At 52.6% G+C, this 23,882-nt stretch overlaps 9 protein-coding genes across 9 annotated transcripts; 5 read left to right on the forward strand and 4 right to left on the reverse strand.

Moving 5' to 3' along the window:
* Positions 1–472: 472 nt before the first annotated feature.
* N7510_006794 (uncharacterized protein) lies at positions 473–5,546 on the reverse strand (the record flags this gene model as incomplete). Its single annotated transcript, XM_056978719.1, has 19 exons — positions 473–759; positions 815–1,174; positions 1,229–1,274; positions 1,327–1,450; positions 1,506–1,738; positions 1,804–1,935; positions 1,990–2,459; positions 2,515–2,668; positions 2,738–3,053; positions 3,111–3,218; positions 3,272–3,417; positions 3,465–3,814; positions 3,872–4,003; positions 4,076–4,142; positions 4,195–4,329; positions 4,382–4,752; positions 4,827–5,310; positions 5,366–5,405; positions 5,455–5,546. The coding sequence occupies 19 exons, from the start codon at positions 5,544–5,546 to the stop codon at positions 473–475; spliced, it is 4,047 nt and encodes a 1,348-aa protein (XP_056831762.1).
* A 722-nt stretch (positions 5,547–6,268) lies between these two features.
* On the forward strand, positions 6,269–7,643 carry nap1 (histone chaperone NAP1; the record flags this gene model as incomplete). The annotated part of the gene is made up of 2 exons (XM_056978720.1): positions 6,269–6,315; positions 6,371–7,643. 2 exons carry the CDS (start codon positions 6,269–6,271, stop codon positions 7,641–7,643), a joined length of 1,320 nt encoding a protein of 439 aa, XP_056831763.1.
* A 583-nt stretch (positions 7,644–8,226) lies between these two features.
* Positions 8,227–13,259, forward strand: N7510_006796 (type V myosin; the record flags this gene model as incomplete). Its single annotated transcript, XM_056978721.1, has 8 exons — positions 8,227–8,361; positions 8,427–8,559; positions 8,608–8,797; positions 8,859–11,922; positions 11,988–12,704; positions 12,760–12,833; positions 12,892–13,106; positions 13,156–13,259. The coding sequence occupies 8 exons, from the start codon at positions 8,227–8,229 to the stop codon at positions 13,257–13,259; spliced, it is 4,632 nt and encodes a 1,543-aa protein (XP_056831764.1).
* Positions 13,260–13,487: 228 nt separating this feature from the next.
* On the forward strand, positions 13,488–14,306 carry N7510_006797 (non-canonical purine NTP pyrophosphatase; the record flags this gene model as incomplete). The annotated part of the gene is made up of 6 exons (XM_056978722.1): positions 13,488–13,658; positions 13,716–13,789; positions 13,843–13,987; positions 14,047–14,083; positions 14,130–14,191; positions 14,244–14,306. 6 exons carry the CDS (start codon positions 13,488–13,490, stop codon positions 14,304–14,306), a joined length of 552 nt encoding a protein of 183 aa, XP_056831765.1.
* Positions 14,307–14,326: 20 nt separating this feature from the next.
* Positions 14,327–14,965, reverse strand: N7510_006798 (nucleoside triphosphates FAP7; the record flags this gene model as incomplete). Its single annotated transcript, XM_056978723.1, has 3 exons — positions 14,327–14,531; positions 14,588–14,736; positions 14,783–14,965. The coding sequence occupies 3 exons, from the start codon at positions 14,963–14,965 to the stop codon at positions 14,327–14,329; spliced, it is 537 nt and encodes a 178-aa protein (XP_056831766.1).
* A 163-nt stretch (positions 14,966–15,128) lies between these two features.
* N7510_006799 (C78 family peptidase) lies at positions 15,129–16,766 on the reverse strand (the record flags this gene model as incomplete). Its single annotated transcript, XM_056978724.1, has 6 exons — positions 15,129–15,156; positions 15,212–15,416; positions 15,472–15,629; positions 15,687–15,718; positions 15,772–16,239; positions 16,296–16,766. The coding sequence occupies 6 exons, from the start codon at positions 16,764–16,766 to the stop codon at positions 15,129–15,131; spliced, it is 1,362 nt and encodes a 453-aa protein (XP_056831767.1).
* Positions 16,767–17,300: 534 nt separating this feature from the next.
* On the forward strand, positions 17,301–19,055 carry N7510_006800 (aspartate kinase; the record flags this gene model as incomplete). The annotated part of the gene is made up of 4 exons (XM_056978725.1): positions 17,301–17,443; positions 17,520–17,600; positions 17,655–18,904; positions 18,958–19,055. The coding sequence occupies 4 exons, from the start codon at positions 17,301–17,303 to the stop codon at positions 19,053–19,055; spliced, it is 1,572 nt and encodes a 523-aa protein (XP_056831768.1).
* Positions 19,056–20,476: 1,421 nt separating this feature from the next.
* Positions 20,477–22,554, forward strand: N7510_006801 (forkhead box transcription factor; the record flags this gene model as incomplete). The annotated part of the gene is made up of 2 exons (XM_056978726.1): positions 20,477–21,322; positions 21,370–22,554. The coding sequence occupies 2 exons, from the start codon at positions 20,477–20,479 to the stop codon at positions 22,552–22,554; spliced, it is 2,031 nt and encodes a 676-aa protein (XP_056831769.1).
* Positions 22,555–23,082: 528 nt separating this feature from the next.
* N7510_006802 (BUD31 family protein) lies at positions 23,083–23,656 on the reverse strand (the record flags this gene model as incomplete). Its single annotated transcript, XM_056978727.1, has 3 exons — positions 23,083–23,226; positions 23,286–23,416; positions 23,485–23,656. 3 exons carry the CDS (start codon positions 23,654–23,656, stop codon positions 23,083–23,085), a joined length of 447 nt encoding a protein of 148 aa, XP_056831770.1.
* Between the last annotated feature and the right edge of the window lie 226 nt (positions 23,657–23,882).

Genomic DNA, 23,882 nt, shown 5'->3' on the forward strand with positions numbered 1-23,882 from the left:
TGGTTTTTTGTATGCAAACCTCTGGTTCTTCACATCATAATTGCTACTGACCCGGGATTCTCCATTTAGCTCATGTACCGCGCCAAGAAAGACGGGCCTGCCCTGCTAGGTTGGAAACACCCTTGGGACCACTGAACATCGATTTAATTATTACGACCCTGGCCATCAGCTACATCAGTTTACGCCTATCTCCATTCAAAGATCCCAATCATACTCGCACCCATCGATTCTGCGGACGGGAAGACAGTGTGGCACGGTTCCGAATCCCAGGTCGTTGATTATTCTGCCTTTTGGTGTCCATTTTTCTGTACTGCAGCCGGAGTGTATCATACCAATTCTCAGTCAATTGATTTAAAATGTCTCATTTCCGACAAAAACAAAAAAGGAAGTGGCCGATGATGGCCATTTCACAAACAAGATTTGTACATCTATGATTCTATGCGACGGACGGTATAAAATACAAGGGGATCCATCACATGCCCATCTCCTCGCGAAGAATTTTATACTCACGACGCTTCTTACGATAGCTTGGCCGTAAACGCGTGTTGGCGTAGCCGAGGAACCGTGCCAAATACGGAAAGATGTTTCTCTCCGCTATCCAAGCCACGAAGAAGGCGCCAAGCGCAAGGGCAAGCAACCACCCTTTGAAGCCGTCGGACATGAATGTCAGCTGCATCACTTCCAACACCCACTGTGATGGACGGAAGAGCATATAGCTGGCAATCAAAAGATCCACAATGATGGTGCAAAGAAGCGGAGCTAACTTCGTGTCAGTGTATATAATTCAAAAGTATCATTTGTTGTCGCTGCTCACTGTTCAATCGCAATGGCTTCCGGAATGGCGGCCCCACACTAAGTACGATACTAGCCAAGATGTACTGGAAGCATGAGAACAAGAACAGTGAGGTGTTCTCCGAGTTTTCAATGCTACTTTTCTCCAGGTCAATCCGGGGAGGCTGGAACCTGCGAAGGGTGTTAGGAACAATCCATGACACAAGATGTGGCTGGTGAAAGGCCACTAACCAGGGCTGGTATTGGACGGTTTTGAATATTGCAAGTTGAGACAGAATGACAATCGAGATCTGTCCCAACAATGGTGTCAACACCTTCCGCGAAACCAGGTCTGCAGTTGGGCGCTTCCGGGAGAGCGCGGGATAAGGACCCGTCCAGCCCACTAGTTTGTCACAGTCAGCAGGTCCAAGCATAAAAATGGAAGAGTGATACTCACTGAAGATGGCAAGTGGAAGAATGAGGGCGAGGTCGATGAACAGGAACTAGCAAGCGATCAGTGTCTTCTTAAAGTGATTTCCTCCTTTCGTCACTTACTTGAAAGTCACCAAGGTTGGACGCCGAGGTATAAAGAAAACTGACAGTGGAGAACTGAATCGCCGAGTAAAGACTCATATACTTGAAGCAGCAGAAGCTTGTCACCAACGCAGCTCGGCCCTCCCTAGTATAATGAGCGGCTGTCCATTGAAACTCAGATCTCTTGTAATGAAACTCACCGAATCAATGTTGGGACACAGGATATTTCAAATTGGCGACTGGTGAAGGGCGCAGCGACAGATGCCTCGGCGTCCGACAGCGAAATGCCAACATCAGCTGCTTTTAATGCACCGCAATCGTTTGCGCCATCACCGCAGAAACCACAGCAATAATCAATCGACTGCAGTTTTTCCACCAGCTCGTGCTTTTCATCTGGTGACATCCTAGCGAACACTTTGCCGCAAACAAGCATCTGAGCCGAGCATGAGTACTCAGAAACAGCAATGGCAATGGTTGAAGGATCAAAGAGCAACTCACCCTCTTCAGAACATCCTCACTGCCGAAATCGATCACCCATCGGAATACGTCTCCAGTGACTGCAACACAATATTTGTGCTCATGGAAAGCATTCCCCGGCACAGACAAGTCCTCTGCAGAAAAGTCCAAGGGCTACTTCTCTATTAGAAAGAACTGAATAACATGCTGCAGAGAGGGGAAGCTTACCAAGAGAGTCATTGCGTCCAATTTGAGGTCTGGATTGTCAACATTTTCCCAACAAAGGGAGGTCTTGGAATCAGGGCCAGCATCTTCACTTTCGGTTAGCATTACGGAGGGATACGATGCATTTTGGAAGAACCGACCATCGACGAAATGCGGCATGTAGCACGGTTCATCTGGGCCCACCATGTTGCATTCACGTGCAACGCTGATTGCTGTCAGGATATTGTCGCCTGTGCACATGATATTCCGAATCCCGGCCCTGTTCAGCTCAGAGATCACGCTGGAGGTACTGGGTTTCAATTTATTTTCGAAAATGATGAAGCCCACGAATTCGAGGTTGCATTCGACCTCAGCCCGAGTCAGTTTCTGGATCTTCATCCAGCTGAGTTTCCGTTCATATTTGGTGGCACAAGCAATAACACGGAAGCCTTTGTGAGTGTAGTGGTTGAGAAGGTCTTCGTAATCGGACGGGACTGTCGATTCATTGAGCTATAATGCATGTGGATCTGAAGCAGATCATTGACTTACGGCTTTCGGGCACACATATCTCCCGAATACTCTCCGGTGCACCCTTGACGAAAACATTGACACCGTTGTCTCCGAAATGCCTGACAACCACGCTTGCACGGCGCAACTGGGAAACAAACTCGAAGTTTCGAAGAACTCCAAGCTCTAGAGGATCCTGTAGTAGAATTTTTTTTTTAGCAACACTTCTCTGGTCTGTGCAGAAGAAGGACGATAGACTACTCACATTGGAGTTGTTCGGCTGGTGGCTGTTAGGATATACTGGGAAAGGTGGCTTTGCCACGGACGGTGCTATCGTGTCATATTTGGGGTTTGTATGCTCCGAGACATGACCGCCTCCCTCCTCATACGACCAACCTGTAAATTGAAACATCTTGATATCGAGAGGATCGCCGAGTAATTCATCATCCACAACTCGGAGGGAGTGACATGTGGCCATGGTGTATACAATCTTTCTCTGTTTATCAAGATCGTATGCGGTGTCAGCGTCCTGGGAGGGAATAAGGAACCCAGCTGATGTTTCCGACAGCAAATCCGAAAATCTGCAGTCCATTCCGTTATCATTCATGAATCTTGTCTTGATGAAATAGGGGCCTTACCTCTGTTTGGTAACAACCGTCCTCGCCCCAAGTACATCCAGCCCATCTTCAGTAAGGGTTCCTGTTTTGTCAAAACAGACAACATCAAGTTTTCCCCCCACATTGACTCTATCGTTTCTGATTAGTCTTTTTTCTTAGGGGAATAGATATATCAATCTTACTTCTGGGGGCTGATGCAAAAGATATTCTTTTTTTTGAGACGCGATAACGCAAAACTCGTTCCAATGGTGAGGGTTGCTGGCAGAGCTGGCGGAACAACAATCGTGATCAAATCGAGTGCTCGGACAATGATCAAATGCCAGGCAAGCTTTCTGTTGTTAGCATCTGAAGCCCCCTACTTTGGGGCCTACTTACACCTAACCGGACAAAATTGACAAACGAAGCAATGAAGCCAAGAAGAGCAACCATTGCCATGACCGCGATATACCGAAAAGAATCCCGGTAGAATTTGAAACCAGAGGGCTTCGGGAAGAGCATCGACCGTACCAAAGCACCCTTCGTGGTGAGGAACCCCGTCCGAGCAACGACTGCAAGAGCAACTGCCTCGTCGTCATCAACGTGCTGAGGTCGTCGTGCTCGAATGACTTTGGTTCCGCTGAAAAGAAAATGTTTCGCCACATGAGGGTGAACGGAGGGTGTACTCAGGTCAAGGCATTTCAGCGCATCATCTGTCAAGGGCGTTTTGGAGACGGGAACGGATTCACCTGCTTTTATATTAGAACAATTTCCGGGGCAACACACAGGTGTTCCAGATTACAGACCAGTGAGCATGCTTTCGTTGACAATACAATCGCCCGACAACAGGATACAATCGCATGGAACTTGATTCAATGATGGATCGGAAAATTCAAAAACATCACCTGGGACGAGATCTTGAGAAGGAACAGAACGCCCTGCAGCAAATGTGGTCAGCGAAAGTGCACATGTACACATCATCTGACAGGCTATGGAGGACGTGTACTCACAAAATCCATTTCGGAGAACCCGAACATCACATTCAAAATGAGAAATTTCCCGAAGTCGTTGCATCGTCTGTTCAGAACTCAGTTGCGGACCAAGAGTCTCCTTTCCAGTCCAAACTTACTGATCTCGTCTCCAGAACCGTAGCCGCAATGCTAGAAACAGAGATGAGGAAGATACAGACGGCATAGTAGTAGTATTCATCCATCGACCATAGAATCAGACTTGCGACTTGGAAGATGTAGAACGGGTGAAAAGCCTGTCCTTGGTCAGGAGATCTCTGGGTGTTCACTGCGCCACAATGCACGTACCTCATCCACGAGAAGCTGTAGAACACTCTTTTGCTGAATGTCGATGACATTGTGTCCAAAGATCTGCTCTCGGCTGTCACGTTCGTCGGCATCCAAGCCTCCTCGCATGACTTTTACGTTCGTCCATGCAGGATCTTTCCAGTTACCTATCAGGCTGAATTTATCCTCAAGTGGATGATAGTAAAAGCGAAGATATCTGTAATCGAGGAAGCGAAGAGATGCCATGGTCGGGTCACTATCTTCGTCCCAGGCGTAACGCAATGAGTCCACGAAGACGGTCGAGAGCGGACGTCCATACGACTGAGCCCCGACATCATGAACAGTGAACTGATTCCATTGGTCCTGAAACCAGTTAGATGAAAAATTATCCACTGGGGATGGAGAGATAGTCACCTCAATTGCGATCCACTGGCATTTCCCCAGAGGCGTTGCCTTACCAATCAACCGAACGCGCCATCGCGGTAACCAATGGAACAGAAGGTAGGCAAACCCCCCGTTAAGATGCACAGGGCAACATAAAGAGCGAATCCGGTGACGCTAGTGGAGAAACCAGCAAAAACAGCGGTCAGGTCCTCCGACGTGATGTAAATTTTCTGGTTCAATCTTGCGCCGGTTCTTCGATCGCGGCCGTAGGAGCTGGCGGAGAGATGACGCGAAAGAAGAGGGTGCTCAACAGAGTCCCGGGACTGCGATAACCGCTTGGACACAAACGAAGACCGGGCCGACTCGAGGTCTGCGTCGCCAAACCCGTCCACGGACATATCCTCGGCTTCACTGGCCATGTCAACCGCATCCTCGGGCGGCCATTCGGCAAAGTCCTCCTCATCCTGAAAGTAAGTGAAGCTGACGGTCGAGTCCTTTCGGGCGCGGCGATGAGCAAATGAGACGACACTTGACGGGATGCTCTCTGAAATGGGGCCGTCAAACACCTAGCCGTCGTGGTTAGTGATTGAACTGCATGGAGGAGCCATGCAAGCGCCATACCTCATTCCGGGCCATCTCAACCTCCGACACGACGCTCACACTAGACACATCAGCAACGGGCAAAGAAAGACGACCCGAAGACAGCTTACCTGCTTCGCACAGAATCCCGCCGACGACTCGCTCTGGGCATCGCGAGATCCATGGGCCCGGAGCCCGGGGGCGACTGCGCACGGCTGGGCATGGTTCTTGGTCGTGTGGGTGGTGCGGGATAGTCACTAGCTTCGGCTAGAGCTCGAGCACGGGGGGGGAGAGAGCTATGAATGCGACCACTTTGGCAGTGGCATGGCAGAATGAGAATCAACCGAATACCGACGACCAGCTGGCACGGTCAGCTGGATGTTGCGTCTTTGGTGACTGGGGATTGACGGAAATCATTCATTTACCGATGGGGCCCTCCAGGACGATCCTTATCGTCATGTGACCGGTTTATCGGGCATAGTTCGGTGGCATCAGAGGGAGAGAAGGAAGAACAATCATAATTGGTAGTTATAATAATATTATGCTTGTTGTTGTATCGCGGCAGCCTTCCTTGAAGGGGCGTTGCAGGGATGCCTTTGGCCCATATCTATTTTCGATCGTTCTAGATCGGGGTGGTGCCTCAGACCCGGGCGAAGCACATTTGAAGAAAAGAAAGATGAATGATGGAAAAGAATCATAATTATACGGAATTCCATACGACTTGGATTCTTTATCCCGATCATAGCCTGGTCATCAACTAGCATTCATAATCGTTGATGGTACTAAAAATGTACATCGGTTCAGATCTGTTGGGTGTCCCGCCAAGGCGGCGCTAAAAGCCCACCATCTCTGCCGTTCTTCTCTCTCTTCTCTTTTCCCCCCCTCCTCCCAGCAGAACTTTTTTTCCCTTGCTTTTGCCCTTCCCACCACCCTCTCTCCACAGCCATGTCGGAGCCCATCAGGAACAAGAAGGCCGACTTCCCGGTCGCCCCGTATGTCTAAAAAAATAATAATCATCAAAATTTCTGTGTGTACTGACGAATCCAGGACCCCGCAAAACACGCCGGCCAACAATGCCCCGATCTCCTCCCACGCCCAGCAGCCCGGCGTCTCCAGCATCACAGAAGGTAAAGTTCATCTCGTCCATCACGATGACACGTCTCCTAACCCTCTACCAGAAACCCTGGACAGTGCCGCGGCCGCCTCGCTTTTCGCCCGAAACCCCGCCCTTGTGTCGATGATCCAAGGCAAACTGGGTCAGCTCGTTGGCCGCTCGTCCGGCTACATCGAGTCCCTGCCTCCCTCCGTTCGCCGCCGCGTAGCGGGCCTAAAGGGCGTTCAAAAGGAACATTCCAAGTTGGAGGCCCAGTTCCAGGAAGAGGTTCTCGAACTCGAGAAGAAGTTTTTTGCCAAGTTCACCCCGCTGTATGAGCGCCGGTCCACGATCATTAACGGTGCGGCGGAGCCGACTGATGATGAGGTGGATGCTGGCAAGGAGGATGAGGAAGAGGAGGCCGAGACCAAGGAGGAGGAGCCCAAGGCGGAGGAGTCTGAGACCAAGGGCATTCCCGAGTTCTGGCTGTCGGCCATGAAGAACCAGGTCTCCCTGGCCGAGATGATCACCGAGCGGGATGAGGAGGCCCTCAAGCACCTCACGGACATTCGAATGGAGTATCTTGACCGGCCCGGATTCCGCCTCATCTTTGTGTTCTCCGAGAACGAGTTCTTCACCAACGAGACCATCTCCAAGACATACTACTACAAGGACGAGAATGGCTATGGTGGCGATTTCATCTACGACCATGCAGAGGGCTCCAAGATTGACTGGAAGGATGACAAGGACCTGACTCTACGCCTGGAGAGCAAGAAGCAGCGAAACAAGAGTGAGTACGCCCATTCCTTCCGTGGCGGCATCTCAGCTAATATGCCTCACGTAGATACCAAGCAGACCCGTGTCGTCAAGGTCAGCATGCCCACCGAGTCCTTCTTCAACTTCTTCTCTCCCCCACAGCCGCCGTCGGATGACGACGAGTCGATTGCCAGCGACATCGAAGAGCGTCTGGAGCTGGACTACCAACTGGGCGAGGATATCAAGGAGAAGTTGATCCCCCGCGCGATTGACTGGTTCACCGGTGAAGCCCTGCAGTTCGAGGAGCTGGGCGAGGAGATGGATCCAGATGAGTTTGAAGATGACGAGGATGAGGACGACGACGAGGATGAGGACGACGAGGGATCTGACCGCGAGGTGGATGACGACTCGGACGAAGAGGATGGCACTTCCAAGCCCAAGAAGGAGGCGGCTGAGTGCAAGCAAAACTAGAACCCTCCGCTGCGATGTGCTTTGTGACGCTTTGCTATGTTTTTTTTTACTCTCTCTCTCTCTCTCTCTCTCTCTCTTGCTCTCCCGTTGATCTCGCCCCCTAATCACTACCCCTACTATCCTCCAATCGAGACTTGACATAATCCGCCTTCTCCGAGTACTTTCCAGAAATCAATCAGTAACTAAGTAGATCATCATACCTTGTAGTATATAGTTGTCCGCCTGCGGCCGTCACATGACCCGAGGCGGTGGGGACGGACCTGGTCAGGGGCTCTCGCTCGCTCGCTCGCTAAATGGCCAGCTGTTAGTGACGGACGGACTGACTTTCCTTTTCCCCTACGCATTACTATTCTTATTCTTCCATCCCTTCCCCCTTCTTTCCTTCTTGTTTCTCTTGACCCGCTATGAGCCGATGAGGGGTCACAGAGCGACCCCTCGTCTTTGGTCTGTTCCATCTTTGCATTTCGCGTCTGTTGCTTTGGGTTGATTGGCCCACCGCCCAGCCCTATTACCTACCTACTACCTACCTGTCTGTCTGGATTGCACTCCGGACCGCTATACTTGAACCGAGCCCGCGTGAGCCATGGTGCACCTCTACGAGGTCGGGACAAGGGCCTGGCAGCCCGACCCGACCGAGGGCTGGTTAGCCTCAGAGCTCAAGGAGAAGAATGTTGATGGAGACAAGGTGTCACTGGTGTTTGAGCTGGAGAATGGCGAGGTGAGTGTCCCGCGGACCTCAAATCCGATGTGTGGGGAGCTAATTGCCCCCCTCCGAACGAACAGACCAAAACGGTCGAGACCACCCAAGACGAACTGCAGCTCGACAACAACCCGAACTTGCCCCCGCTGATGAACCCGGCCATGTTGGAAGCGAGCGAGGATCTGACCAATCTTTCCCATCTGAATGAACCTGCTGGTTTGTCTCCCATCGGACCCGCGATGACCGTCGGCTGATACCCTCCAGTCTTGCAGGCGATCAAGCTCCGATATTCCCAGAAAGAGATATATACCTACAGTGGTATCGTCCTGATCGCGACGAATCCCTTCGCTCGGGTGGACTCGCTGTACGTCCCACAAATGGTGCAAGTTTATGCTGGGAAACAGCGCGCCTCGCAGGCGCCTCACCTGTTCGCCATTGCAGAGGAAGCTTTTGCGTAAGAATACCTTGGTGATAATCTGTATCAAGTGCATTTGGCTTACGCATGTTCGCTACAGAGACATGATCCGCGACGGCAAGAATCAAACGATCGTGGTTTCGGGCGAATCGGGTGCAGGCAAGACCGTGAGCGCCAAATACATCATGCGGTATTTTGCGACTCGCGAGTCTTCAGACCAACCCGGGAAATACACTACCGGCCGGGCAGACGCAATCAGCGAGACGGAGGAGCAAATCCTGGCCACCAATCCCGTCATGGAAGCCTTTGGTAACGCCAAAACCACCCGAAACGATAACTCATCTCGATTCGGTAAATACATTGAGATCATGTTTGACGAGCGGACGAACATCATTGGCGCTAAGATCCGGACCTACTTGCTTGAGCGGTCGAGACTGGTGTTCCAACCTCTCAAGGAGCGTAATTACCACATCTTCTACCAACTGGTGGCTGGTGCTACTGAGGAGGAGAAGCAGGAGCTGGGACTCTTGTCGGTCGAGGAGTTTGAGTACCTCAACCAGGGTGGGGCTCCGATAATCGATGGCGTGGACGACAAAGCCGAATTCGACGCAACTCGCAAGTCCTTGTCCACCATCGGTGTGCCTGGAGATGCCCAGACTGAAATATTCCGTGTCCTCGCCGCTCTGCTACATCTCGGTAATGTCAAGATTTCGGCCACTCGTACGGACTCTTCGCTCTCGTCGGAAGAGCCATCTCTTGTTCGCGCCTGTGAGATGCTTGGAATCAATGCCAATGACTTTGCGAAATGGATCATCAAGAAGCAGCTGATCACCCGTGGAGAGAAGATTACTTCGAACCTGACGCAGCAACAAGCGGTGGTTGTACGGGACTCCGTCGCCAAATTTATTTACTCGAGTCTGTTCGATTGGTTGGTAGACAATATCAACCGTGGCTTAGCCACTGATGAGGTGCTGGACAGAGTCCAAACGTTCATTGGTGTCTTGGATATTTACGGTTTCGAGCATTTCGCCAAGAACTCCTTCGAGCAGTTCTGCATCAATTACGCCAACGAAAAATTGCAGCAAGAGTTCAATCAGCACGTATTCAAACTGGAACAGGAAGAATATGTGCGGGAAGAGATAGACTGGACGTTCATCGACTTTTCGGATAATCAACCCTGCATCGATCTGATCGAAGCAAAGCTTGGTATCTTGTCTCTTTTGGACGAAGAGTCGCGGCTTCCCATGGGCTCCGATGAACAGTTTGTTACCAAGCTCCACCACCATTTCGCCGCCGACAAGCAGAAGTTCTACAAGAAGCCCCGTTTCGGGAAGTCTGCCTTCACTGTTTGTCACTATGCTGTTGATGTCACCTATGAATCAGATGGTTTTATTGAAAAGAACCGTGACACTGTTCCGGATGAGCAGTTGGAAGTTCTGCGGAACTCGTCCAACGGGTTCATCAAAGAAATCCTGGAGACCGCTGCAGCCGTTCGTGAAAAGGACTCCGCTGCAGTTTCTTCCAAACCAGTTGCAGCCCCCGGGCGCCGAATTGGCGTCGCGGTCAATCGCAAGCCTACGCTGGGAGGGATCTTCAAATCGTCGCTGATAGAGCTGATGCACACCATCAATTCCACTGATGTGCATTACATCCGCTGTATCAAGCCAAACGAAGGCAAAGAGGCCTGGAAGTTCGAAGGGCCTATGGTTCTCAGTCAGTTGAGAGCCTGTGGTGTCTTGGAGACTGTCAGAATCAGTACTGCCGGTTATCCCACTCGCTGGACATATGAAGAGTTTGCGATCCGCTATTACATGCTCTGCCATTCCTCGCAATGGACTTCGCAGATCCGTGACATGTGCCACGCCATCTTGCGGAAAGCGCTTGGGGATGCAAATCACCAGAAGCAAGATAAGTATCAGCTGGGTCTGACGAAGATCTTCTTTCGGGCCGGCATGCTTGCCTTCCTGGAAAATCTGCGGACTTCCCGGTTGAACGAGTGTGCGGTGATGATCCAGAAGAATTTGCGGTGCAAATACTATCGGCGCCGTTATCTCGAGGCGCGCGAGTCCATCCTCACCACGCAGGCTTTCGTCAGGGGATTCCTGGCGAGGCAGCGTGCCGAAGAAATCCGCCAGGACAAAGCGGCTACCACGATTCAGAGGGTATGGAAGGGCTCGAAAGAGCGGAAACAGTATTCCAAAATCCGCAACGATCTCATTCTGTTCGAGTCTATTGCCAAGGGTTTCCTTTGCCGCCGAAACATCATGGACTCCATCCACGGCAATGCCGCCAAAGTTATCCAGCGTGCTTTCCGCTCGTGGCGCCAACTGCGTTCGTGGCGTCGGTATCGCCACCAGGTTGTCATTGTCCAAAATCTTTGGAGAGGCAAACAGGCTAGAAAGGCCTACAAAACGCTTCGGGAGGAAGCTCGGGATCTCAAACAGATCTCTTATAAGCTGGAGAACAAGGTGGTGGAATTGACTCAGCATTTGGCGTCGCTGAAGCGCGAGAACAAGTCCCTCGTCTCGCAGTTGGAGAACTACGAAACTCAGGTCAAATCATGGAGAAACCGACACAACACGTTGGAGGCTCGAGCAAAGGAGCTTCAGGCTGAAGCCAACCAGGCCGGTATTACGGCGGCTCGGTTGGAAGCAGTCGAGGAAGAGATGACCAAGTTACAGCAAAGCCATACCGAGGCCCAAGCTACCGTCAAGCGTCTCCAAGAGGAGGAGCGGGCTTCCCGCGAGGCTGTGCAGGCCACCAATGCCGAGTTGGAGCGTCTCAAGCTGCTTAATGGTGACCATGAAAAGGAGAAGTCTGCCCTCCGCCACCGTGTCTCCGAGCTTGAGGAGCAACTTGAGGTTGCCAAGCGGTCTGTGCCGGTCAACGGCCTTAATGGTGATCTCCAGAATGGCGTGCCGCAGACCCCTGCCCCCGGCTTAATCAACCTTGTTTCTACCAAGAAGCCCAAGCCGAAGAGACGTAGTGTGGGTGCTGAAAAGGTCGACACCGGTCGCTTCAGCGGTGCATACAATCCCCGCCCGGTGTCGATGGCGGCTCCTGGCACTCTCGCTCGCGCGGGTACGGAGGGCGCGCAAGGCGCTGAGTCGGTCGAGTATGAACTCGAGGATCTTCTTTCCGCGGAGGAGGATCTGAACGAGGAGGTCACCATGGGCCTAATCCGCAACCTGAAGATCCCCCTCCCAGCTCCACCCCGCCACCCACCGAGAAAGAGGTCCTGTTCCCTGCCTACTTGATCAACCTGGTGACCTCGGAAATGTGGAACAATGGCTTCGTAAAGGAATCCGAGCGGTTCCTGGCCAACGTCATGCAGTCTATTCAGCAAGAGGTCATGCAGCACGATGGGGACGATGCGATCAACCCTGGGGCATTCTGGTTGTCGAATGTACACGAGATGCTTTCATTTGTCTTCCTGGCCGAGGACTGGTATGAGGCACAAAAGACCGACAATTACGAGTACGACCGTCTGTTGGAGATTGTCAAGCACGACCTGGAGAGTTTGGAGTTTAATATCTATCACACGTGGATGAAGGTCCTGAAAAAGAAGCTGTACAAGATGATCGTCCCAGCTATCATCGAGTCACAGTCCCTTCCGGGCTTCGTCACCAGTGAGAGCAACCGGTTTTTGGGCAAGCTCCTCCCTTCGAACAACAACCCGGCCTACAGCATGGATAACCTCCTGAGTCTCTTGAACAATGTGTTCAAGGCTATGAAGGCCTTCTACCTGGAGGACTCCATTGTCACACAGACGGTCACCGAGCTTCTGCGCCTTGTAGGAGTCACCGCTTTCAATGATCTTCTCATGCGGCGGAACTTCCTGTCCTGGAAGCGTGGTCTCCAGATTAACTACAACATCACTCGTATCGAGGAGTGGTGCAAGAGCCACGATATGCCAGAAGGAACGCTGCAGCTCGAGCACTTGATGGTAAAGTTCTCTCTTTGATACTCTTTCTGAGTCCATGACTAACTTCTCATTGCAGCAAGCCACCAAGCTCCTGCAGCTGAAGAAGGCCACTCTGAATGACATTGAAATTATTCAGGACATCTGCTGGATGTGAGTCGCCGCCCCCTTCACGGTCATCTGAGGCCAGTTCGCTTACTCTCTCCTCTAGGCTCTCTCCCAACCAGATCCAAAAGCTCCTGAACCAGTACCTTGTCGCTGACTATGAGCAACCGATTAACGGTGAAATCATGAAGGCTGTTGCGTCCCGGGTGACGGAGAAGAGCGATGTGCTTCTGTTGACCCCCGTGGACATGGAGGACAGCGGCCCGTACGAGATCGCCGAGCCCCGTGTCATTACGGCGCTGGAGACCTACACTCCATCCTGTAAGTTCTTTGCTTCCTTTCTTTTTGGTCTTACTGACTGTCTGGACAGGGCTTCAAACGCCGCGACTGAAAAAACTGGCGGAGATCGTGTCGGCGCAGGCGATGGCGCAACAGGAGAAGCTCGAGCTGGAGAACGGGGCGGTCGAGGAATAGTTCTGTATATTAGACATGATCTCCTTAAGATTTCCTGCGAGCTACGGATTACGACTAGAGTTGACATCTATCTGCGCTGGGCCTGGATTTCCATGGCCTTCTTCACTGGATCGTTTTCTGTGTACCTTCAATGTAGTCTCACCAGGCGGTGCCGGGGTGAGTGGATCCCGCCCGCCCAGAACACACATTATTATTCCTTTTCCTCCCTTCGATCTGGATCCAGCCATCATGTCGCTGAAAAAGCTCAACTTTATCACGGGCAACCAAAACAAGCTCGCCGAGGTGCGGGCCATCCTCGGCAGCGTCATCGAGGTCGACAGCCAGGCCGTCGACGTGCCCGAGATCCAAGGGACCATCGAGGATATCGCCAAGGAGAAGGCCCGGCGCGCCGCAGAGGCAGTAAGTAGTGATGAAGGAATACATGCCAGTAAATACTCTCATTGACACGAACGCTAGATTAACGGGCCTGCCTTGACGGAAGACACCGCGCTCGAGTTCCACGCGCTCAAGGGCCTCCCGGGGCCGTACATGTACGTATGTCCCACTTCCCTTGGAACAGTACCCAGAAACTGATGCAAACCAGCAAATCGTTCCTGGATACGTTGGGCCATGAAGGCTTGAACAAGATACTGGACTCGTTTGATGACCGCGGCGCTGAGGCTGTTTGTACATTTGCTTTCTGTCGGGGTCCGGGCGAGGAGCCTATTCTGTTCCAGGGCAGGACGAAGGTAGGGCATCTTTCCTGTCTGGCTACTCGGGGGATTGACTAACTATCTGTGATGCGCAGGGTGCCATTGTGCGTCCCAGAGGCCCGGCCAACTTCGGTGAGTCTGATTGATTTCCGGAACTGGCATGTACTAACTTCGCCAGGGTGGGATCCCATCTTCGAGCACGAGGGCAAGACATATGCCGAGATGGAGAAGGAGGAAAAGGTAACCGAGAAATCCACCCCGAGATTATGAATTATGTGCTAATATCAACCAGAACCGCGTCTCGCATCGGTACAAGGCGCTGGTGAAGCTGCAGCAGTGGCTGGGCCACCAATAGTAGATAGATCGGATGGAATTTCAGTCCGCATTCTGCTCGGCCTGCGTCTTTTTCCAGGTGTCCACCCAGGTCGTAATCCGTGCACAATTGCTATCCACATCGTCGTCCTTCTCGCTGTTCAACTCAACCACGATTTCTTCCTCGAACGCCTCGCGCGCTTCTTCCAGCAGAACCCCAAAGATCTCCGCGTCGAGATTTTCCTGTAGTTTCGCTTCGTGGTAGCCCCTAAAGATTGACCTTTTAGTACCGTCAAATCCACTGAAATGATTCGGAGGGCCTACCTTGAAGAAAGACGGTCATACAGAACTGACGTCGACGGGCAGCGAAGCACCACCACGAGATCAATCCAGGACTTGGGGAAGAGGTCGCACGCATGCCAATCGATCAGATAGCCGCCCTGCAGCACTTCATCCTCGATCGCATCCAGCAACTGAACGGTCAGCGACGGGACGGGCTCCGCGAGGAAGGGGAGTTACCTTGTCCTCATCCACCACCCAGCTCTTCCGCTCATCATCGTAGGTCTCGTAGCAGTCGCGCTCCTTGGCGACCTGGTTGATGGACAGGTGTTTCAGTCCGAGGTCCTGGGCCAGTTGTTCGCAGTGAACGGTCTTGCCCACCCCGGGGGTTCCGGTGATGATCACATTCGGAGCGGTGCGCATTCTTTGGGGCTGGGGGAAGTGACAAAGGAAACGGTGGTGGAGGGCGAGGATTTCCCCGGATCAATTTGTCGGACGAATTTTGCGGCCGCTTATCTTATCGCCACGATTCTCGGTCTACACTTTTCCGTACTTGAGAGAAAGATTATTACCATGGATTTATTTTCTAAGGGCTGCAAATGGGTGGACTGAGCCTATGTAACCTCAGGTCATTAGTGATTTTGCGGAATCGGTGGGCTGCGGACTCACTTGAGCAACTCGAAGTGTTTGTACTTCTGCAGGTATGCCGTGCCTCGTCGGTATGCCTTGAGCAAACGAGCCGGGTCGTTTGGCTTGGTATAATTGCCAATGATTTTGTTCATTGCCGGTGACGTCTTGAACATCGGATCAAATACCAGCAGGTTGGCGCTGCCATTGTCTCGGATCTCGAACCCAACAATGGTCATGGAATGTCCTGTTCCCTGCATCAGAGGTGGTATTTCAGAGGAAAGACATTGATAAGTCATTACCTTGGTGCTGGAAGTATACGGGTGGTAGGTCCGTTGTAAATACCTTGGTCTCTTCATCTTCAAGGGAACACGCAGACCGGTAATAAGATGCCACATCCATGTAAAGCGCATCGTACGCGCGCATGTCCTTGCTCTCGGTGAGACTGCTCGCTTCGCATCTATTCGAGTGGCATTAGCTGGAGTTTTGGGGTCGTAGCAGGATCTGTTGGACTCACTGGATTCCAAGGCTGAGTAGAAGTGCTTGTGCCTATCACGGTGTTAGGCACAGATGGGCATATCAGAAATCCAACTGCAACCAACCTCAGGCGTCCCAATAAATTTACGAGTCCCTCGAATCCCTCCAGTCTCAGATCTTCCAGTACTGTTAAATCCCATATCCCAAGCTTGCTCAATCATATCCTGCAGGTCAAGAATGGTCGGCCCCCTCTCCGGAAAACGCTCATGTCCCAGACTCTTCGTTTTGATGATATACGAAATGAGCATCTGGATGTTCCGATATCCGCAGAACCCGCCCTCTCTCGGCATCTTGCAGATATGGCGGACTTTGGGGCTGCTTAGAAATGCGCGCTGGACGGATTTGTCCTGTTCGCATAGTCGAGACAGCACGGGAATCAGGTGTTCTGTTTCGTTCTCAACTTGTTCGTGCCGGGCAAGTCTACCATCGGGTGTGATCTGGGTAACTCTGGTCTTGTGCCCTCCTTTCTCGAGCATCTTTCTCAGCCATGAAGGCATCTTCTTTTCATGGGCATGGGGGCCCAGTTCTGCACGCTGATCGCTCAGTCAGTGAAAGGCCTTAAGGTCAAACATAGGGGGGAGGGGATTACCCCGAGTCGTCGGACACCGTCCGCTCCGACGACTTGTGGAGGGCTTCGTGGCCGTCCCTGTTTCGCGGTGTTTGCCCGCAGGAAGTCACGCTTTGCACCTCGTTTGTTTCCCTTGCGAGAATCTGGGAAGTCGAGTGGGTCGTCTTCGTCCACGGCGTCATAGTCATCTGTGAACGGGTCGATATGTGGTTGGGATACACCGCCGTCCTCGAGAGCAATCCCTTCTGCGATATGCAAATCCAGGTGTATCGACAGTTCGGCCGTTGTCACCGTCTCACCGCAGCCGTGAGGGCACTCTATGTACTTTTCGGCGGACTCATCACCCCCGGCAGGCGAGAGGGGATGTGATTCTTCTGCAAAGGCCGGGCCCGTCTCTGGGTGGCATAGTTCTATGTGTTGGGCCACGAAATCGACATCGGCGTCAGAGAATGGGCATAAAGGACATGTCGCGATATCGTGAGGGATGTCCATAGTGGATTGGGAGTTTGAAAAGTGGCGGGATGCGCGAGAAATATATATTATACTCCGATCAGGAGACACAACACCACCACCATAGATCAGTAGGTCAAACTACACAATAAGAATAACCACCACGAACCACCCACAGATTAACACAACGCATACTAAGATGTACTTGGGTTACTACTCCGACCCTTCCCACCTCGGCAAGTGGTGCCTGGTGCCTGCCGGAGTCGGCGTGTCACATGACTGCATGCGGCGAATCCCGTCTGCACTGGAACTCTCAATTGATCCTAGAACACGGTTTAAAAAAAGGTGCAGATCGAGAGAAAGAAATCCCGAGTCGAGAGATTTAACCTACGATCGCTACACCAATCCTAGGTGCTAAATACAGTCATCTTCACTGGCGGGGTACCCCCGCGGATGGCGTGATTGGCCCTCCGATATCGTTCCCGTTCTGGGAAGGCGGGAAAAAAGTCGATGGGCCTTGAGTCAGACACCGTCGCACCCTCTTCTCCATACATACACGTGTGCGTCGACACTGCCATGACCATGGATTCCGTTGCCCGCAACCTAGAGGCGAGCCAGAATCATCTGTCGCGCCCACCGCACAGCAATTGGGTCGTGCAAAAGTTCGGCGGTACCAGCGTCGGCAAGTTCGCCTTGAACATCATCGAACAGGTCGTCGAGTACGTTTTGCTCTCTCTTTTTTTTGGCGGCATTTCTGCTATTATGATCCGCATCGCTTACTATTCTCTCCCCCAGACCCAGCCTGGTCGACAACCGAGTCGCCGTCGTCTGTTCTGCCCGAAGCAACTCGACCAAGGCCGAAGGCACCACCAACCGGTGAGTCAGAGTCACACCAGACCCTTCAAATCCTCCAATTCTAACACCCACCAGATTACTACGGGCAGCGCGGGACGCTGGAATCCCCCACTCGCGCCAGTATGAATCCCTCGTTGACGCCGTCCGACGGGAGCACGTCCAAGTCGCCGAGGAACAGGTCAAGTCGCCGGAATTGAGACAGCAAGTGATCACCGACATCAACGAGGAATGTGAACGGGTTCTCAAAGTCCTCGAGGCTGCGCAGACACTGGGGGAGATCAGCGCACGCTGTGTGGACAAGGTCATCAGCGCGGGGGAGAAACTCAGCTGTCGACTGATGGCCGCCTTCTTGCAAGACCGAGGAATCGACTCGCAGTATGTCGATCTGGCCGAGGTGATCGATTTCCCCATCGGCAACCAAGGTCTTGACCAGGACTTTTACAACACGCTGGCTGCCGCCCTCGGCAGGAAGATCGAGGCCTGCGGACATCGAGTCCCCGTGGTCACCGGGTACTTTGGAACGGTTCCTGGCGGGCTGCTCGATCAGATTGGCCGAGGCTATACCGATTTGTGTGCGGCCCTTGTTGCCGTTGGAACCCATGCCAAGGAACTCCAAGTCTGGAAAGAAGTGGACGGCATCTTCACGGCAGACCCCCGTAAGGTGCCCACGGCTCATCTGCTCTCGACGATCACACCCGCAGAGGCGGCTGAGTTGACATTCTACGGCTCCGAGGTGATCCATCCGTTCACCATGGAGCAAGTAATCCGCGCCAGGATCCCAATTCGCATCAAAAACGTGATGAATCCGAAAGGCAGGGGCACGGTCATCTACCCCGACTCCACGGCCGAGCTCGAGCGGACCACTCCCGGGCATGATCCCCGACTGTTCCGGACTCGCAGTCCGAGCTTCATGCAGAGACCCAAGCGACCAACAGCCGTGACCATCAAGCATAAGATCCTAGTGATCAACGTCCACTCGAACAAGCGCTCGCTATCACATGGCTTCTTTGCCGGCATCTTCTCGGTGCTAGATAAGTGGCGCCTGTCCATTGACTTGATCTCGACGAGTGAGGTGCACGTGTCCATGGCCCTCCATTCGGAGATGCCCCTCCTCAATGGCAACGGACGGGACGAATACCAGGTCATTGACGACGACCTGAAGGGGGCCTTGAATGACCTCGGCAGCTACGGGACAGTAGATATCATCCCGGAGATGGCCATTCTGAGTCTGGTGGGCAAGCAGATGAAGAATATGATTGGCGTGGCCGGCCGCATGTTCACCACCCTGGGCGAGAACAACGTGAACATTGAGATGATTTCACAAGGTAAGTTTAAAATCCTTGGTCTGGACCCTGGACCAGCGCTGATCCATCCATAGGTGCGAGCGAAATCAACATCTCTTGCGTGATCGAGGAACGAGACGCCGACCGGGCCTTGAATATCATCCATACCAGCATGTTCACCTTCCTGGATTAGCGTGCGTCGAGTTGAGAGAGTCGTTGTCATTTGAGATATCCCCTTGGTTTTTTTGTGATAGAGAAAAGTGAGCATTGCAGCCGCCCTGTCTCGATGGACGATCGCCGCGAGTCAGGGGCCGATGAGCATCTTTTTTTGCTTCTTTTCTTTGGTGGTGCTTGATGCATGGGCTTGGCGTTTTCCTTTGCTTCCATTCCATGGCGCCTGTCCTTTTGCAGTCAGCCATGATCACTGTAATTAGTCTCTTTGGTTCACGGGCGTTGTGGCATCCAGCATATGCATGATTGAAATGTTTAGATCGAGTTTCTGGTTCGCAAGTAAGGATCACCCGTATGATTAGCCATGGACGGACGCCTGGACCGGATGGCGCTGATCGACCCGGGCGCCATTGACAGCCAGCAAGGGGGTGAGCCGACGCAGGCACTGTCTTAGAGTTGCAGCGATGGCATACCAGGGGATTGAGCTAGCCCATCCCTATGGACGGTCGAGGACTTGCATGCTGGCCCGAGAGAGAGAGAGAGTGTGTGTGTGTGGGTGTATGTGTATGTGTGGGTGTACATGTGCGTATGGTCTAATAGATGCGTGATTGTAATCATAACGACCTAATGCGTTATTCACCACAGTCCAGAAAGTCCAAGTGGAGAGAAGAGATCGTGTTAAAGGATCGACGAATAGCCCGAGGCGCAAGGAGGCTGATCCGTATTGTCATTCATGACAATACCAGCATTCCCAGTCCCATAGTAAAACGCGTGTTGCTTTCGCGTCGCAACCATACCTGACCGTATTGTGCCCTTGGATCCTGCTCATTATTCAGTCCTCGGGCATCAATCATCATCAACTTCTTCCCCCCCCACTTAATTCGATTTTGTCTTCGCACCCGAGAAGTCTGTAGTTGACTGACTTTCTTCCTTGGTTATCTTCATCCCACCAAAACCCAACCCAACTGGACTGGCTCAGGGTGTCTCCCCAAGAAGAGAACAGGATCCCAAGTCCTCTGCGCCCTTTCCCAGCCTGTTCGACTTCTCCCACGCTTACTCTCTTCCCCATTTCGCCACTGTCTCCTGTCTGCCTTGTCGCAGTCGCCGAGCCACTTCCGGATCAGTGGCCCCCTGAACGCTGATTACCATTGACTTCCCGCTACGCGACCTGATTCGCCTGGTCAGATTGCACTTGAGCCATCTTAGCGCCTTGGACCCCCTCGCCAGGTTTCAGCTTCACTCGCCTGGCTGCATCTCGGCCTAAGGCTGCCGCTCCTCGCTCTTGGTCTGCGACAGGTGCCACGTGAATCGTCCGCCTTCTGGATCTCGTTGGACCCTAACCATCGGTTCGATCCTGGTACCCTCGAGGCCGTTGTTTGACGCGTCATATGGTCCCTATTGGCGACTGGTGACGCTCTGCCCTCGCTCCCGGCTGTGCAGACTATGGGATCGACGCGTTCACCAACAGCGCGCGTCCCGTTGAAAGAGACGGGCAAGCCCCGTCTTCAACCCTCACCGCTCCCTCTGCAACCCATCGAGAACCCGTCTTTGAACCCGCCTGCTCGTGGTCCCCACCGGCCATCGCCCACCAAAACACTGCACACCAAGGGCGGCTCGCACCCTGGTGGCAAACTTGGTTTCGTCCCCATCTCTGCCCCGACTCCTCCCATGTTCACCACCGACTCTCCAACGAAGAAACCGTCGTTTCCCATCTACTCCCAACCAACCTCCATGCCGCACTCGGCTCTCTTCACTACTTTCTCCAGTGTCGGCCCCGAATCGTTGAAGGAAAATCACCTTTTAGAAGAGCCGTCCTACGACAACTTCGCTGATTTCCCGGAACCATCCTATGAATCAAAGCTTCCAATGAAGCGAACACTCATGGAAGCAGCGCCCCTGAAGGAGCGCGCGGTGAAGAAGCAGAAGCGTGAGGATGCTACAGTCATGCATCTACCAGAACCGCATGAGATGCCCCCGATTGAGGATGACGGGACAAAACCACCCTACAGCTATGCTACCTTAATTGGAATGTCGATTCTCCGTGCGCTCAACCGTCGTTTGACGCTGGCGCAGATCTACAAATGGATCTCAGACACTTTCTCCTATTACAAAAACAGCGATGCAGGCTGGCAGAACAGCATTCGACACAACCTCAGCCTTAACAAAGCCTTTATCAAGCAAGAACGGCCTAAGGATGACCCCGGAAAAGGCAATTACTGGGCCATTGAGCCTGGAATGGAGATGCAGTTCCTCAAGGACAAGCCTCTGCGCCGTGCCACCATGTCTAGCGTCCCTCTTCCTGCCGTTCCTCTGCGCGATCTTCCACAGCCGCAAAGTGCCAGCACTACGACCTGGATGGTTCCCCCCAGCAGCCATCAGTGCCAAACCCATCCAAGAACGTGGACTTGTCGTCTGATGCCACATTGCCCGCATCTGATCCTGCTCTGCAGGAAGACACGGGCGACGAGGGTGTTCATCTTAGTGCACAACCCACAGGACCACCGCGCTCTTCGCCACCACAGGCCATTCGTTCCTCCCCGCCAGTTGCTCCACCTCGTTTTTCGCGCCATGGTACTCCTCCAACCCCCACGAACCCGGGTTCTGCAATTGCTCCACGACCACGGAAGCGCAAGTCGATCACCATGAACGACAGTGGATATTTCTCTTCATTGGAGTCTTCAGCTCTGAGACCAAACAAGGCTGGTCACATTCTGACTTCCGACTTGGATATTGACCCACCACGCATCAAACGGGGTCGTGCAGAGGAGGAGATTGCGCGAATCCGAAGCTCATCTCATGAAGTTAGCCCTGGCCAATCGGGCAGCCGCAAGGATGCCAGTACGTTGATCGGCTCCTCTCCGCTTCGTGGAGAGTATGTGAGCATGCTGCCGCCGCCGCCGCTTACTCCGGTGATCAAGTTCAAGAAACCTGCGAAACCACCACCTTCCGTGTCTCCTAACACGAATCTTCGCAACCACCGCCGCAAGATCCAGCAGATGGTCAACTCGCCCATCAAGCATCTCGGTCTTACTGACGAGGATTTACCCTGGAGCCCGGCTTTCAACTTGCAGGATGACAGTTACACACCGCACGACCACTTTACCACATTTGATGTCTTTGCGGAGCCAACTGCATCTTCTGCGGCATACGGATCACCCGAGAAGCGCTCCGTGAAACGGGCCCGGACGGATAATGGCAACAACGCTCTTACTGATATCACCTCCGTAAGTGTGAACAGTCGGGCGGGTATGCCGGCTCTCACCAGGTCGAAGTCACTGGTCTTCCCCGATTCGCCATCGAAGATGCCAGATACGAGCCGCCTTGGTGATAATAGCCAAGAGGACTTCTTCTCATTCCATCTCTTCGATGAGAACAATGAAAGCGCTGGCGAAGTAGATGGTGTTGATCTGTTGCAAGGGTTTCAGAAGATTGGCGGCACCAGCAAGGAGGACGCACTCAAGCCAAAAGCACTGCATTCAAGGCCGCACTTGAGCACCCGAAGCAATTCCACTTTGTTCTAAGCCCTTCCACCCCAGTTTGATCTTTTTCTGTTTGACATGATTCATTGGCATTGCTTACCTTCACCCAACCATTTGCTGTGTTTTATTCTTGCGATTTCTGTTTGAAAGTTTTTGATTGGACCGCGGAGTTAGAACCGCGGAGCTTGTTTCCAGGTTGTTTTATTGGGTCTTGGTTTCACTTGGGAGTTCTGAGGCTTATGGCTAATAGCGTCGGTTTTGACTTGTCCTTTTACCGAGCCCGGGATGGCCTGGTCACGACCTTAATGAAAGATGTACATGAGCATGCGATGGCTTTATGACTGGGAAAATCGGGATTGGGATTTCATTTTATGGCGGGTTTGTTTGGCTCGGGAAAACATGGGAATGGGATTGGAGGCGCTCTTGTTTTGATTAATGCAGCTTAGGATATTACTTATCTGAATCGAAGAATTTGAAGTGAAGAAAGGGTATATCCGATTTGACCTGATGAAATTCTAACAAAATGAAAAACACGGGAGAGTAATCCTGCCCAACGCCACCAGCCCGACTCTAATCAGTACTCGCACAGCCTCGACAGCCGCAACTGACACATTGGATGGTTTGATCCTCCTTGAGCTGCGCCTTGGGCACGCGGCATATACACGTAGCGTTGAAATTGGTTTCTTTGGTTTGAACGCAGCGGAGGCAACACAACTAGAGTAAAGTCAGCAGCTGTGGCACACAGGACGAGGGATCAAGATGAGGAAACTGACCTTCTCATAGCCCTGTTTCTTCCACTTGGCAATCAAGTTGGCATCTGCGTAGTTATTCTTAAGCAACCAGTCATACAACTGCTTGGAGATGGCTTCTTTTTCGTAGTAGAGGTCGTAGATGTATCGTGAGCCTGGAACAAGAAGAGGTCAGTTAGGCCCATCACTTCTGCCGCATGGGTGGCGGGTGAATAACGCATACGTTGGTGGCTGATCTGGAAGATAGGCCAGAGCATCTCATGTTTCTTTTTCCCGTCATGCGAGGCATTCTCTGCGTCCTTCATCTTATTGCTGAACTCCAGCAGGGTGTCTTCTAGGTCATCGAAGCCTGCGGGTGGTGGCTTGCGATTACGCGAGCTGCGGATCGGGGGCATGGTGAGAGGAGCGGAGAGGAAGCTGGCGGCAAACTGGCGAAAAGATTTAGTAGAAGGGAAACAAGAAGTGCGACATGCCCGGAGGAGAGGGTGTATGGGCGAGAGAACTGATAGAAACCAAGCACGAAGGAGGGACGAAGGCAAAGCTGATTATCGCATGTCATTTTTGTGCCGCTCCCGACCGCCTTCAGTTTTCACCCAGCGTTCGCATCCACTGTTCTCTTCC

Source organism: Penicillium lagena (assembly GCF_028827675.1).
Source record: "Penicillium lagena strain IBT 129212 chromosome Unknown utg000005l_segment0_segment0, whole genome shotgun sequence".
NCBI classification, from domain to species: Eukaryota; Fungi; Ascomycota; class Eurotiomycetes; order Eurotiales; family Aspergillaceae; genus Penicillium; species Penicillium lagena.